The sequence below is a fragment of the Danio aesculapii genome, chromosome 8 (assembly GCF_903798145.1).
Source record: "Danio aesculapii chromosome 8, fDanAes4.1, whole genome shotgun sequence".
NCBI lineage: Eukaryota > Metazoa > Chordata > Actinopteri > Cypriniformes > Danionidae > Danio > Danio aesculapii.
Window position 1 is genome coordinate 30,530,441 of NC_079442.1, and position 17,134 is coordinate 30,547,574.

General features: G+C 38.0%; 1 protein-coding gene across 1 annotated transcript in view; it reads left to right on the forward strand.

Moving 5' to 3' along the window:
- Positions 1-17,134, forward strand: part of magixa (MAGI family member, X-linked a) — an 84,819-nt gene that overhangs the window by 44,475 nt on the left and 23,210 nt on the right. Inside the window, 4 exon segments of the mRNA XM_056463690.1 lie at positions 2,661-3,153; positions 3,270-3,783; positions 3,871-3,934; positions 4,021-4,416. Of these exon segments, the coding sequence (XP_056319665.1) occupies positions 2,661-3,153; positions 3,270-3,783; positions 3,871-3,934; positions 4,021-4,416 (1,467 nt within the window).

Genomic DNA, 17,134 nt, shown 5'->3' on the forward strand with positions numbered 1-17,134 from the left:
AAAAAACAATTTCAAGTTAAATTGCATATGTCTTTGCTCATAATGAAACATTTCAGAAGCACACTTGGAAAGGAACATTTGGAAAGGCATTAGATTATTAATGTAAAAAATGTTTTCATGAGGCAAGAGGCAATTTTTTAAATCTTTCTAATGTCACATTTGGACAATATTGAAAAAAAATAAATAAATAAATTCCTGCATGTCACATTCACATGGCAACACGGTCTCTCCTGGAAACTGCTATAAGTGGCTCCTGCTTTTTGATGCCTCTCTACGAATCTGCAGAACAGGAGATGGCACTTCCACAGGTCACTTCTTTAAATATTCATAGATTTATGACAGACATAATAATTTAATAACACGCATAGATTTGTGCAGGGGACTCTTGAGGACGCTGTGAATCATATGTGACGTAACGGCACCTCTGACTTTAATGTCCTCTTTTTACTCTTAAAAGAAGACAAAAAGCCTCCTAGATCTGGATTTAAGTCAGACCGTTTATAGATGGAAGAAAAAGCCAGGGAAGAGAATAGGATCTGATGGATAAAAGATGAGCTGTTTGCTTTTCCTCTCTCCCTATCCTCTAATCTATCCCCCCAATCCTCACTTTTATTTTAGGCTGGAAATCCCTTGACACTCTTTCTCTCTCTGGATTAGATTAGTCTGTGTACTGTGTATGCGTGTGTGTGCTTAGTGATTTGGAGGGTCTCATGGTTTGAATCTGCTGCTGATCTGCTTTTAATCCAGATGCGCCTGTAGGTTTTAATCTGCCTGTCTTTTACACACAACACTGTCCGCTCACGTGTGCCCACCAAGCCTCCTGCCATTACTTATCCTTAAAGGGGTCAGGCGATACGTGATTTGATTTCAATTGATTTAACAGATAGTACATTATATACAGTTGAAGTCAGAATTATTAGCCCCCCTGTTTATTATTCCCCAATTTCTGTGAAAAGATTTTTTCAACACATTTCTAAACATAATAGTTTTAATAACTCATTTCTAATTACTGATTTATTTTATCTTTGCCTTGATGACAGTAAATAAAAAAACACTTTTATACAGCCTAAAGTCACATTTAAAGGCGTAACTAGGTTAATTAGGTTAACTAGGCAGGTTAGGGTAATTGGGCAAGTTATTGTATAAGGAGGGTTTGTTCTGTAGACTATCAAAAATATATATAGTTTAAAGGGGCCAATAATTATGTCCTTAAAATGGTGTTTAAAATTTTTTAAACTGTTTTTATTTTAGCCGAAATAAAACAAATAAGGCTTTCTCCAGAAGAAAAAATATTATCAGATATACTGTGAAAATTTCCTTGCCCTGTTAAACATCATTTGGGAAATATTTTTAAAAGAAAACAAAATTCAAAGGGACGTAAATAATTCTGATTTCAACTGTAGATAGTACATTAGATAGTAGATGATATATTCTAATATATTGTAATTTTATAATTTTAACAATAATAATAATAACAACAATAATAACCATTACTCACTCACTAACTCACTTTCCTTCAGCCTATTTCCTGATTTATCAGGGGTTGCCACAGCGGAATGAACCGCCAATTACTTGGACATATGTTTTACACAGCAGATGCCCTTCCAGTTCTCTGAATTTTAACTAATGTTCTAACAAGGTTCTCTCAAAATTATAAGAAAATAAATTCCAGAACTGTTAATGATCAGTGTTCTTGTTCACAGCAGAATCTGGTCTTTCATTCTATTCTGTAAATTTTAGCACAAAAATATTACTTATACATCGAATAATAATAATTTCCTACATTTATATAGCGCTTTTCTGGCCACTCAAAGCACTTTATACATTTATGGGGGGACTTTCCTCACAATGACTTGACAGCAGCCATATTGCTCCAGACCGCACACCACACATCAGCTGATTGGTGGAGAGGAGACAGAGTGATGAAGCCAATTATCATATGGGGACGATTAGAGGCCATGATGGACAGAGGCCAGTGGGCAAATTTGGCCAGGATGCTGGGGTTAAAACCTTACTCTTTTTCTAAAGACATCCTGACATTTTTAACGACCACAGAGTCAGGACCTTGGTTGAACATCTTATCTGAAAGACGGCACTCACTGAGCAGTATAGAGTCCCCAATCAATATACTGGGGCGTTAGGACCCACACAGACCACAGGTTGAGCGCCCCCTGCTGGCCTCACTAACACCACTTCTGGCAGCAACCTAGATTTCCAATGTGGTCTCGTATTCAGGTACTGACCGGGTGAAGCCCTGCTTAGCTTCAGTACATCTGTTTCCATAATGTGTGTAAAATGATCAGATGGAATGGTCCCTTAACATTTGCATAACCCAAAACATTTTGAAGTCCTGAGTTAGGGCAAAACATTTAGAAATAGTGTTTTCATAATTTCATTGCAATGCTAGCATGTTATACATAACATTAGTTTTGTTAGCTGGGAGTCAGTTTGCATTGTAGACTGAACTATTTAAATGTTATCCTTTAGATCTAAATCTTTAAATCTTTAAACTTTAATTCCTCTTGATATGCCCTCTTTGCACTTAAAAAAATAGAATGAGATTGTTAACAATTTGATTTCCCTTATGCATAAAAATAAATGACAGTAATCTCTCTCTCTCTCTCTCTCTCTCTCTCTCTCTCTCTCTCTCTCTCTTTCAGCGGATATCCTGGTGTACATCAACGACTCATGTGTACTGGGTTTGTCCCATAAAGAAGTAGTAGAAATGCTGAAATCCGTCCCCATGGGTCACAGCGTGGATGTTGTTCTTCGTCGAGGTTACCCCATGCTCTACAACCCTGATGGCTGCCCCAAAACCAGTCTCGCCTCCCCTTCTGATGCACCAAACACCAACCCTGCAGCCCCTGGGTCTGCTCAATCCCAGGTCCAGCATCCTGATGGACAGCAGCCTGCCTTTGTGAACCTCAACCGCTCCATGTCACTCCACAACAACTTCTACCCCCGCATGCAGAAAGAGGCCTTGGATGCCAATGGAAACACGGCACCCCAGCCTTCCTACTCAATGGCCAATGGAAATGGAGTGGGAGGGATTATAGGGATGGGGGCGGTGCCTTTATCAAACGGCCCTGCCCCTTCAGAGCGAATGAGCTCCAGTCATAGCGATACAGAGGTCAGCTCTGTTGTCACACGCAGGTAACAGAAATTTGACAGTCAGTTCTTCTGAAATATCGAACAAGTTATTTATTTTTTTCTTATTATTATTGATTCCGCACTATGTACACATGCATTTATTTCCATCCTCCACACAGAGCTTCCCTTATCCGAAGCTACAACAACAACTCTCTTCCAGCTCCTTCTCACACCCATCACAGTTCCAAGTCTTCCGAGAGTGATCTCTCCTCTACTGCGCTCCCACTACCCCAGCCTGAGGTGGGTCCTACCGCCCCGCCACCAGGAGCGCCCAGCATCCAGCGGCCTCCCATGCCCCAAACATCTCTTGCTGTCGCACCCCCAACCGAGCACCCACCCTGTGGTTTTAACGGGTGTCCAGCCAACAACCCCCCGCGGCCTCTCCCGGGTGGCCTAGGGTCCCCTGGAGCCCCAGGTGGGGTAGGCTGTGGGGGAGGGGGTGAGCTGGTACCTGTGGCCTTGGGCAGGAGCGAGGGAGGGGGAATGGGTTTCAGTGTGACGGCTGGGGGGCAGGGAGGTCAGCTGGCAGTGGTGAAGAGAGTCTGGGACAGGCGACAGTGCCACTCTTTACAGCCAGGGGATGCCATTATTAAAATCAATGGGGCTGATGTGCAGAGCCTCAGCTTTGCACAGGTAATTCAGTAACTCTACAGTTTTCTGAAGCTTTTATCTTCTTTGAAACTCTTGAATCGGTGCATATGATTTTTTTTTTGTGAACAGGTGCAGCGGGTGCTGCAAGAACATACCAAACAGGGTGAGGTGGTCTTACTGGTTTACAGAGGAGGTGAGGGTCATCGACACTGTGTTCATTTTTCTACCATAACACAGATTATAACACCCTTCACTCATCATTGTCATGTTCTCTCTCAGGTCCTCTTTGCTCCCCAGGCTCCCCAAATGCCTATAAGAGACTCCCTCCTTCACTGGGCACTCCTGATCTGACCTCACCCTCCTCTGATGGTGCTGTGCCCAGCCAGAGCACCCTCTCTCCCTCCTCGCCCTGTGGTGACCTTCCCAACCTGGTCCAAAGCACTAGCTTCCTGGACTCTGTGCCCGTTACCCTGACCCTAGAGCCCCGGGACTGGTTAGGAGTGGAGGACGGACCTGCTCAGTGCCGTACTGCTGTCTCTAACCTTGGCGCAGTATCTAAAAGCCATGTGGACACAAGGGCAGCAATCTCTTCCAGAGCCATGGATGTGGAGTTGAGACGAAGACCAGGAGAAGGATTTGGGTTTGTCATTGCATCCCAGGATGTAGTGAATGGAAGTAAGTAGTCTTGTCAAAACCACTTTGCTACTAAGAATGTGCTTAAATTTAAAAAAATCCAAAGGTACCACTTTCTCTGTTGTACATGCAGTAACAAGTGCAAGACTATCTGGTCCTTATTGATAGACTATTGCATTAAAATTATTTTAGACATTTTCTTTTAAGGACTACTGCGTTTGATATTTAAAAAACTATACATGTAATTCACTCTCATGGCTTCATGAAGTGCTTTAGTAACTCTAAAGCCATACCCCTGTGTTCCATACCCCAAAAGTTGGTTTGAATACCACTTGGGGGCAGGGCAAGTCGAAATGTGAATGTTATATTGGTGCCGTGACCTGAATTCAGTGGGTTTATGGTTGTGAGTATAACAGAGGCCAGGTGTTAAAGAGGTGGTCCAGAGAGTTTTTTTTTAGGCTTGATTGTGTTTATGGTCTGCTAAACATTGTGTGCTTGTCTTTCATTTGTAAAAAAATGACGTTTCTTTTCTCACATATTTTGTCTTAATTTTATACTGCTTCTGTACTAACATGAAAACAACTATGATATTTCCCGGTTCCTCCTTAGGCCCGCCCTCAATGGCCTCTGAGTGGTTGGCTAACCTAATGTGTCTTGATTTGCGTATTGGCTCCACCTCACCAGGAAACGTCATACCTCTTACTAACAATTCGGCATCTAGTGTTAAAAGTTTGTTTATGCCTCAAATCTAAAATAAAGTTTGATAAATGTCTTTCATATATATTTGGGTTAGCATGTTTAAGTAATACGAAATTTTCACAAATCTTTTGCAAACTCAAGTTCATTTCAAATGTAGAAAGCAGGAATAACGGCCACATAGAGAGACATTGCAAGCACTAGTGAAGATTGTGGGTGTTTACATCGATTTGACGGATAAATATTCATTTATTTGCAGCTAAATTGTTAACGGTGCCAAACAGCATTTCCCATTATTTAGATCCTTGTTTACATCCTTGCTACAACATACAGTTAACTCTAGAAACTATACATGTAAGATATCAATTTTAACAAATAAAAATATTTACAGGTTGTGGCTCCAATCCACAGCTTCCTCTTTTATCATTGGAACTGCTTCATTTGTTGAGGAGAAGTTTTTGGCCAAATTAAGCCCTGAACTAGGAGAGATTCTAGAATACTTTGTAAAATGCCTTGAAATGCTAAGTGATTAGCACTGTTGCTTCACAGCAAGAAGGTCACTGATTCGAGTCTCGGTTGGACCAGGAGGCATTTCTGTATGTATGTTCGCCAGTGGTTTGCATGGGATTCCTCCTGGTGACGTGGTAGAGTTGAATTGAAAAAACGAAATTGGCTGTAGTGTGTGTGTTTGTGAATGAGAGAGTGTTTCCCAGTGCTGGGTTGAGTCTGGAAGGCATCCGCTGCATAAAACACAGTAATTGGTGGTTCATTCTGCTGTGCATGACCCATGATAAATTATTGATTAAGTTGAATCCTAGCGAGTTAGCTGGCAGCCAGCTCTCTGCAGCTCGCACATGGTCACCCACTAAAGCTAAAGAGGGCTGCACCCGGTCAGTACCTGGATGGGAGACCACATGGGAAAGCTAGGTTGCTGCCAGAAGTGGTGTTAGCGAGGTCTGTATGGGTCCTAAAGCTACTTAAAGAGGATTCTATACTGCTCAGTGAGCGCCATCTTTTAGATGAGACGTTAAACCGAGGTCCTGACTCTCTGTGGTCGTTAAAAATGCCAGGATGTCCTTCAAAAAAAGAGTAGGGGTTTAATCCCGGTATCCTGGCCAAATTTGTCCACTGGCCTCTGTTCATCAGGGCCTGCTAACCATCCCCATTTCATAATTGGCTTCATCACTCTGTCTCCTCTCCACCAATCAGCTGGTGTGTGGTGTATGGTCTGGAGCAATATGGCTGCCGTCACGTCATCCACAGTGTTTCCTCTAGGATTTTTTCCAGCTGTGGCGGCAGGCCTTTTACACAGATATACCAACTATCTATGGCGTTTTTTCAATGACAAATGTCATGAGTGCAGTATTACAAGTTGAGATTGTATTTATATAATACTAGCATCTGATATATCTCTATCTCTTTGCTTGTGCACAGATTTCCTCTGTTCATGCACAAAACTTCATGCACGTTTTAATGCATCCTGATGTAAAGTGAAACGGCTATAAACTCCAGCAAGATAAAGTCATTGTATGCAGAGCCATAGACCTTTATCTATCAAGTATAATTATGGAAACTGTGTTGATCATAACTGAAAGCTACGTTGTGTTTCTGGCCTCACGCATCACGCACCTGTCAGTCAGTCATTCAGTCAGTCAGCACGCCACCTTAAAGGGTTAAACAAATAATGCACAGCCCTACTACGGTCACAAAAAAGTTCATGCTGTTATAATTCACTTACCTTTTAATACATTTTGGTGTGATTAAAACCCGCTATTTAAAAAAACCGACTGAATGTTTTGAATGAGAAGCTGTAATGTAGCTAAGGCGGGATGAAATTTGGTGTGGCCCCCCGCCATGGAAGAATGAATGTAGCGGAAACCATGATCCAGGTGGATGCTGCACACTGGTGGTGGATGAGGAGATCTCCCCCCATTGTGTAAAGCGCTTTGAGTGTCTAGAATAAGTGCTATATAAATGTAAGGAATTATTATTAGTTACATTTATATTCTGGGCTACAAGTGTGACCATGTGTTGATTAATCTACGGCCAAAAAAGATCATTGTATACAGTAATACATTTATTAACTACTATTATTGCAGTAATGTATTATTCACAGTGCATCATTTATATAAACATCAGGGCTTTGTAAATATAGCTTGTGTCTCCATAAAGAGAACAAACAATCCTCCTTCTGTGTTTCATGGCCAGGTGATTTGTTGGGGAAAAAAGGGGGCATTTTATCCTCTGAGCATGTTGGCTGACTGAGTCATGTCATTATGCAATAAGCATGTTCATAGAACATTTCTAATTAGCAGACTAATTATGATTTCTTTCAGTTGACTTGAAGCTTGGCTGATGTGTACGCTGTGATTTGTGAGAAGATGTTTCTAGTTGGTTTTTATTAATTGCTAATATGCACAAATGATTTTGTAGCGTTGAGGGGAAGGGTTTGTAAATGCAGGATGAGGTAAAATCGGAGTAAGGTCATGGTTTGTGTGCAGCTGTGCTTGCAACTGTGAAACGACAAATGAAACCGTTTCCTGATTGCAGTTTTTCCTGTTTTCATTCTCTTTTTTTCTTGTTCTTTGTCCTTTTATATGTTCTATTTTGTAGTAGTTCAGTACTTGGTCATTGTTTTTTGGGGGTGTATTGTATAGCAGAGTATTGAGTATTGTTGAAAACATCTCAAGTTTTTAGATGAACATTCAATCAGTGAGATTTGCCCATTTGACATGTTTCTTAACCATTTTGAAAAAATATATCTGTGATATATATTTAATATTTGATTACAAAATGTATTAACACAACTATAATAATACTTGAAATTACTACATTATTAAATTATTAGATATCACATTTAAACTTTAAAATAGGTTCCATTTGTATGAATATAAATGAAATAATGATATAAATAATGAATGAAAGAAAATATTGGAACTTGGAGAAAAAAAATGAATGAAAAGTTTAATTAAAGTGAAACAAAATGATCAAAATATTTATAAAAACACTGAAAAGATTTGTTTAGTAACTATTGTTTCTTTATTTATTAACTATTGTAAACGTATAAATACTACAACAAATGCACTGCTCATTGTAGTTAATGGATTAACTCATTTTAACTAATAGACCTTATGTAAAATGTTACCCTATAATCCAAAATAAATTTTTACCATCCCCATCCAGATCTTCAGTGTACTTACAGTAATTTGTGTTAATTTTTTGTTGTTGTTTCATATCATTTTTTATAAAGATTACCAGTTTAATCAAGCATGTATACCCTTAAAAATAAATGACATTTTGTTTGTTTAAAAAAGTGAAATGTAACTTACCCTCAACAGGGCTGCATTTATTTGATCCAATAACTAAATACAGAAATAATACTATGAGATATTATTACAATATAAAACAAAATTACATATTTTAATATATTTCAAAATGGTTCGAGCCCCAGCTGGGTCAGTTGGCGTTTCTGTGTGGAGTTTGTATGTTCTTCCCGTGTTCGTGTGGGTTTCCTCTGACTGCTCTGCTTTCCCCCACAAGTCCAAAGACATGTGCTATAGGTGAATTGAAGGAGCTAAATTGGCCATAGTGTATGTGTGTGAACGCAAGTGTGTATGGATGTTTCATTTGTAGTCCTATGCTGGATAAGTTGGCAGTTCAAAGGGACTAAGCTGAAGGTAAATGAATGAATGAATGAATGAATGAATGAATGAATATATTTCAAAATGTCATTTATTTCTGTGCTGTGGTGATCATTACTCCAGTATTCAGTCTTCTTACTCAAAAAAGATTTTTGCTGCTTGCTCAAACTACTTATTTAAAATGAGCTGAATCAACACAATTCTTGAATTTTTAGGGGACAACTTAGTTGTTTTAGGTTTAATCAAATTTGTAAAACAATTATGTTAACTTAATCGATTTGTGTGGAACCCAGCTTTTTTACAGTGTTGTCAATGTTCAAAACACAATCCTTCTTATAACTTTTGTTAAAAATGTTAGAAAACTGACAATAAAATAAAATTATTAAGATTCTTTAATGATTCGTAGATAAAAAAAAAACTGCGTTTCATGATATTAAAAGCATCTTTACGTCCGCTTTTCCTCAAAAGAACTTAAACTTTTATATGGTAGTGTATAAAATCTGCATGTGTTGTTATAGTATGTAGTGGTAAATATAGACATGTGGATATTTTTGTGGAAGGATTCAGTGTAGTATTTATTCGCTCTTATTTTCCACATATGCACTCTCTCACCCTCCCTCCAGTGATTTTTCTCTCTCTCTCTCTCACACGCACACACACTCTGCACTTTTTCAACCTCTTTCGCCCCTCTCTTTTCCTCAGATCAGTTTTGTCAGCGCAAGCAGCCTTAATTTCTCTGCTCTGAAGGGAAAAAACACCTGAACACTCCTGATTTTCGCTCCTTTCTTCGCCATTTTGTAAAAATATATGCAGATTTAAAGCCTAAGGATTTGAAGCTGGATTTAGAAACTTTATTAGGACAACATGCTGGAAAGGCTTCAGGCTGCCCTGAAAACTGTGAAGGACGCAAAACGTAAATACTTTCTCTTGTATTTTAATGAATTATTGACTCAAATACTGTTTCATTTATTCACAAATGAAGAATCTGCAGCTTAATTTGTGTGTTTCATAATTCTTTTCTATTATATTTTTCTTTTTCTGAGATGGGGTGTGTTCAGGTTTTGTAATAGGATGCTTGTTTTGTTGGAGTGTATTTGTTGTCTTTGAGCTCTTCTGAAGTGATCTCATTCGATTAAAGCTCTGTACTTCATAGTTCAGAGCGTCCTGGAGCTGGGGTTCACCTGGCTCTTACATGCCTGAAATATTTCCAGTGTTTGTGCCAATGAAAGGCTCAATTCTTCTGTGATGTGTTGGACCAGTGAGAGCAGACTCGTTCACACTACAAGGGTTCAAATCTCTGCGTACTGAAGAATTTAACAGAATAAACAATTATTGAAATATCTTATTTGCATTTAGCAAAGTGTTTCAAAAGGGATTTTTTTGTATCATAGCATAGTCATGCGTTTGAATAGGGGTCATATTGGGGTCATTTGTTTAATTGTTCAGCGGTATGACGTGCCCTGATTTGTAGTTTTCAGTATTCATAGACATCTTAACTACTAAAATTCCAAGCCTTTTGCATGATTTTTCACATATTGTAAAACACGCAACAATCTATTTAGTTTCAATTTTTATCTATGTAAAATGTATTTAGATAATGCTTACATCGCACTAATGATGTAAGCGTATGTGATGGCTAAGGACAGTCAAGACAACTAACCTATATTCAAGTATACAGATATCTGTTTTCCGTGACTTTTCCAAAACTTTGTGGGCTTTTCGGTTTTTGCTGACATTTTTGTCTGAAGATCCATTAATTTCTGACAATTGGTACTAAAATAGTACAGTATGTGTACAGTATGGAAGTGTTGGACATAGTGCTTCAATATTTTTTGGACACGGCACCATTAGTATTGCATTTTAAGAACCATGTTTCATGGTACTTGGTTTTCTTTCTATTACAAAAACTTACTGTAATAATATCACGGTAAAATTTTTAAATCACACCATGTCATACCTGTTCTAAGGTGCTAAATTAATGTATTACTGTTTTTACTCAGTGGTATTTTCAAGAATACCCTGAAACTGACAAGTCTGATAAGTTCCTTGATACAATCATAGTAACATATGTAAAATACTGTGGCAGTGTGGTACTATTTGGTGCCATTGCATGTACATGGTACTCCTTGCCATTTTTAGCAACGTCCTGGTACTGCCAGAGTACAAATACAAAAAACGTGGTACTACACTGTAAAAAACAATTAGTTGACTTTACTTTAAAAACAACAGGTTTACTCACGTTTTTTTAAAGCGATTGGTTGGCTTAACTTAATCTGAGGAAGAAATGTTTATAATTGTAAAATCTAAGTCAACTGAACAGTTCCAAAGTTAAAAGCTACAATGCGATTGCTCATTTTTTAGAGGAAAAGTAGCTGATTGTTTTTTACACTGTATATGGTAAAAGATACTATGGTACCAAGGTATTCACTATAGTATTATACATACTGTAGATAGACCATATTATTTTAAATCTTCGTATTTCAGATTTCCTGTTCATCACAATACATAACTATGAGTTGCGCAGCCTGAAATCTTATCGTGTTTGATAGATCCTCTGCATGAGGTCATTTGTAGGGAATGTGCAATGTGTGTGTGTGTGTGTGTGTGTGTGTGTGTGTGTGTGTGTGTGTGTGTGTGTGTGTGTGTGTGTGAGAGAGAGAGAAACACTGCATGTTCCTTTCAGTCTTGTTCAATATGAGATTGTCTGTATCTTATCTGTATCCTCTCTCTGTTGTAATATCCTTAAGGCGTCATCTTATGCCTGTTTCCATTTTTCAGACGAACGAGTTGTCTTGAAGTCAGCTGATGCTGTTTCATGAAGCTTAACCATGTTAACAGACATCGCAGGTTCTGGATCATTAGTTGAGCCATGTGAGGCTCTGCATTGTTCTTTTTTCAGTACATATTTATATGGCAGCACTAATAAGCTGAATAAGGTTAAATATTAAACAGATGGTTTCGCATCTTTATCCCCAAAGGGGGATGCAAGCATGCTTGTACTTTACTGTATGCGTTTGTTTGAAATGTGTTCACTTGGACGTGTGTTTTGGATCTCATTGGACAGGATGTGTATTATCAGTTTGTTCAGTGTTAGAGACACACAGGCGGTGTTTAAAGCAAAGTTCCACTGCAGATGCTGCTTCTTGTGCTGTTGTTTACAGCAGTGCTGGGATTGTTTGTTTCTGCAGGGTCAGCCTGATGTAAATGAGTGTTGTGGCTCTGATGCTCAGTCACCATTACTTGTAATGCTGTGATCTGCATCTCTAAGTTTCTGTTCCATACTTGTGCTTGACAAGTTATTTTTCCTTCTGTTTTTGCTTTTTAACAGAAGCTTAGGTTATATTATTTGTTATTATATTGTAATAATTGCTGTACGTGGGCAACTGGAGCTACTATAACCTAACTAAACTGTTTAATTAATCTAAACGGCTAGCAGAGTGCTAGCATTTATGGCGAATATAACTTTACGCTTAACAGCATGTAAGTGAGGAGAACACACATGTCCCATACACCGCACAATCCTGAGTGGTTCTGTTGTCAGCAATCTAGCCGAATAAGCAAGTGGAAGGCAGCACTGTCATTTAGCTTTTTTCATTCTGAGCTCAGAACATGAACAGGACCATACCATTGGGGTGCTTCCTTTACACACCACGCTTGTTGATGGTGATGGCCAATTTTGTATTTACCAAGGAAATATTAAGTGTAAACCACAGAACCCAATCAAACATAAACACCCATAACTTTAATAACAAAGCAGCCCATCTTATTTTTTTAATTTTTTTTTACAAAAATTACTTTTACACTGTAAAAATGACGGGTTCCACACAATTACTCCCTGTTGTCCCAACACAAATCGATTAAGTTAACCTAATAGTTTTTGCAAATGTAAGTGGATTGAACATAAAACAATATAGTTGTCCCCCAAAAAATTCAAGAATTGTGTTGATTCAGCTCATTTTGTAATAAGTTGTTTGAACAACCAGCAAAAATCTTTTTATCTGTAATACTATTCAGCCAATAGGAATCCTTTGCAGGGTTTCCAACCATCACCACTAAATTTTACTCATTGAAACGGCAGCAGACCCATGAAACTCATGTCATCATTTACTCATATGACTTCAAATTTTAATGATGCTTTTAATTATGTGACACACAAAAGAAAGTAGAGAAACTGTTTTTGTATATGTAATGAAATTCAGGGAAAGTGAATTTGAAATGATTTATTTTTGTCCCACTATGAAGTAAGTTATGATAGGATTTTTCATTTCAGGGTGAAATAATCTTTTATGAATATATCAACAAAAAAATTAGTCCCAGATTATACATCAATAATATCTGCATTGAGAATTGAATCCAATCACATCTGACACAAATTGTGCTCCATTACTGCTGCCTTTCTTTTATTCACTGGTCATGTACTCACTCAATCATTTACTCACAGCTCGCTCCAGGGTAGTGTGTGTGTGCATTAAGTATACAAATGTTCGAAAATTAGGTAGTAATTGTAATTTTGAGGTCAAGAAACTTGTTTTGTTAAAACGGTGCTTCCATAAACAGCAAAAGGTCAAAAAACAGAATAAATAAACAAAAGTTTTTTCAAAAGGAGACTATTGGCTGTCTAATTTTACAACCACAGCCCAAACAAACACTATTGGTTGAACTGTTGTCAGAAAAATGGCTCAGCTAAATAATGGTTCAAAAATATTTGTCAGTAATTTGAATTAAAGTGTGTAATTTGAAAGGGAATAGCACCAATAATGGCTGTTAACTTTTTCAAATAACTCCCTTTTTTGCTATTGGCTGGCTGATTAGTTCCCCAAAACGCAATGTTGCCAGATATAGCAAACTTTTTCTGGTCCAAAACCTGCCAAAATGCACAAAAAAGCACATAAAATTCTAATAATAATGTTTTATTTTATTTCATTTTAATTTATTTAAATCGAAATTAACCTAGTTACTTTTAACGGTCATCATTTTTAACCATACCACAAACCACAACATAACTGAATCAAATCGAAACACTGCCCCTTTCACCCACACACTGCACTAAATATTGTGTAGATTACGCTACCTATTAGAGTATGTTTTACTTTCGAAATGGGGTATTAATTCGTCCTATTTGCCATTTTAAATGCTTTTGAACATAAGGTGCTGCTTGTTAATCAGACAACGCTTCTATGTTTGTTCTTGCTGTCGATTGTAGAAAAAATGATCGATAAAAGTGTCATGATGAACCGCTGTGAGTTTAACTCCAGGCGCTGCGTGATGTGCGTGAATACGAAAGGGAGTCAGATTTGTCCGGGAAGTCAGATTTTGATACAAGTTTCCTTCACCTCCTCTTGCGGGTGGGCTGCACTACTACTAATTGAATGGAGTAAAAGCACACAGTTATGTTTTGTTGAATAAGTTGCATATAACAGTTATGTTTCAGAACCGCCCAAATTTTGTCAACCCGCCAATGCCATTTTTTTACCAGCACAATCAAATTCAAAACTGCCTAATCTTGCAACACTGCTCAAACACATGCTATTAGACAAACTGTTGTTGGGCTGATTGGAATGTTCAAACACACAGCAACGGTTTTGAAAGCAGTTTTCTGTAAACCAAACCTGGTTGGAAGATTTATTGACTGTAAACAATAACATACTTCAGCGTTAATTAAAGAATAGCTTGAAAGGAGTTCACCAATAGGCAGGTAAACGTGTGTGCGTGTGTTCTTCTGACATGTGACAAAAGGTCATCATCTCGGCATGAGTGCTACTGTTCTCTGCTCTGCGTGAGGAGTTTTGTTCAGGCGCTGCAGTCTTTCACTCCCGACCCCCGGCTGAACTCGGCTGAACATAACACGCAAAACCTCTGTTCTTCCCGCCAAAGCCTGTGGTGTGTGTAAAACTCGCCTCTCACACGGCTCATTGGCTCGCAGTTCAGAGGAAATTTGGCCAGACGTGAAAATAACAGGCTCCTGAATAAAAGTGGAGGTGAACTAAAACAAAGCGTTGTGTTAAAGCTTTGAAGCTTGACCCAGTTTTTTCTCACGTTTAGTTACATTTTACCACATGCTTGTTCACCTGTTTAAAACATCAAACTATTAATGAACACAAAATGTGCATATATAATGTAACTAATATTTTGAAATGCTTATATTTATATCTTATTATTATCATATTTTTTCATTTTAGTATAATGCCTGTACAAAAATTATTTTGATATAAAACTATAGAATAATAGAATGCATTTAAAAAATAAATATTGAATGTGGTTTATAATTGTTGCCTTGTAACCTTTAAATGTAACCTCATTATCATTTTTATTATCTGAATTATAAGCATTGAATTATGCATTTCTTCATCTTTAAACCTGCAGAATGTTTTAAAAATAGTATTTTAGAGGTTTGAAAATGAAATTGTTTTACTAATAATATAATATAATATAATATAATATAATATAATATAATATAATATAATATAATATAATATAATATAATATAATATAATATAATATAATATAATATAATATAATATACAGTACACTCACCAGCCACTTTATTAGGTACACCTTACTAGTACTGGGTTGGACCCCCTTTTGCCTTCAGAATTGCCTTAATCCTTCATGGCACAGATTCAACAAGGATCACTGTGATCATAAAGAGATGGACATGGTCAGCAACAATACTCAGGTTAGGCTGTGGCGTCGACATGATGCTCAATTGGTACTAATGGGCCCAAAGTGTGCCAAGAAAATATCCCCCACACCATTACACAACCACCACCAGCCTGAACTGTTGATACAAGGCAGGATGGATTCAGGCTGTCATGTTGATGACACCCAATGCTGACCCTACCATCTGAATGTCGCAGCAGAAATCGAGACTCATCAGACCAGGCAACATTTTTCAAATTTTCTGTTGTCTAATTTTGGTGAGCCTGTGTGAATTGTAGCTTCAGTTTCCTGTTCTTAGCTGACAGGAGTGGCACACGGTGTGGTCGTCTGCTGCTGTAGCCCATCTGCCTCAAGGTTCGAGGTGTTGTGCGTTCAGAGATGCAGTTGGACAGGTGTACCTAAAAAAGTGGCCGATGAGTGTAATATATCACTGGTAATATAAAACAGATTAACTAAAGTAATAATATACAGTATAACAATCAAATTATTAACAAATTGTTATTTTTATTATTATTTTTATTAAATCTACTCATACTGTAAGTTGTCTCTTTCAGTAGTATACTATGCTGTGAGATTTAGAAATCATGTCTTTCTCTGGGTCAGTTATATTTTTGGTTTATAGGATTATGGGAAGTGTTTGCTAAGAGTTATGTAACAAACACCAAATACCTTTATGAAGCCATAAAACTGCGATGATGTTCAGTATCTCCAAATCCCAAAGAGCATTTCTGTCTGTCGCGCAGCTGGGTCAGAGACAGCTGTACCCCTCTACCCATCCCGTGTTTATCTCTTTATCTCTGTTTTCATCAGGGAGACTTTTACGAAATTACATAAACCCCCCCTGTGCCATGTTTGTTAAATACATCCTCCCTATAAACACAATAACCCTTTTAATCTTTTCACTCCATATGTCCATTTCTATAAATAACCCGCAGAACAATATGCTCATTAACAGAGATGTTTTACACTCTATGAATAATGCATGAATGTGTTATGAATAATAGACAGCCTCATGAATAATGTAGGTTTGGTAATAATTGGCAATGCTTAACAATGTGGTACGTGGGAGAACATTCTCTTCCAGCTCAACACGCTTCACATGACACTGAGCAAATCTCACCTGGGCTTGAATGATTCTGTACACACACACACATCGTCATCTCGCTAGACAAAACATCACAATTTATTCAGCACACAATATTCTCTATTTTGACGTGTAGCTCACAGTAACGTGAGTAAAGGGCAGGGCAGTAGAGTAAGTAAAGGGAAGTAGAGCTTATTGAAAAATGAAAAGGAGAAATTTTACGGGGCAGGGCATATTCAGGACAGTATCTCCTCCCCCTATTAAAAAATAGCTATCATAGCTTGTTTAGAGCTTCTGAACTCAATGAAGTTACTGTCACAATCACCAGCAATCTACTCCTGGAGAACTACAAATTGACCACCAAAAGAACTACAGATCCCATCTTACCTGTTCACACCAATGACTGTAAAAAAATATGAACGACGAACAGCACCTTTTCCCATTGAACGTATTGAAGGCAAAACGGTTCATGACTGGCACAAACTGTCTCAAAAAACTGCTGAAATTGGAGCCTGGGCATGCGCAGAAGGGACTACCAGATGGAGACAGAGGCGGAGCCGCGGAATCAAGCTTCCAACCAAATGCTTATATGTCAAATCAACCACGCCCCCCGAACTTCTCATTTGACCACCCAAATCTGCACTATAACAAAGGCTCAGTAATATAAATATATGCACCT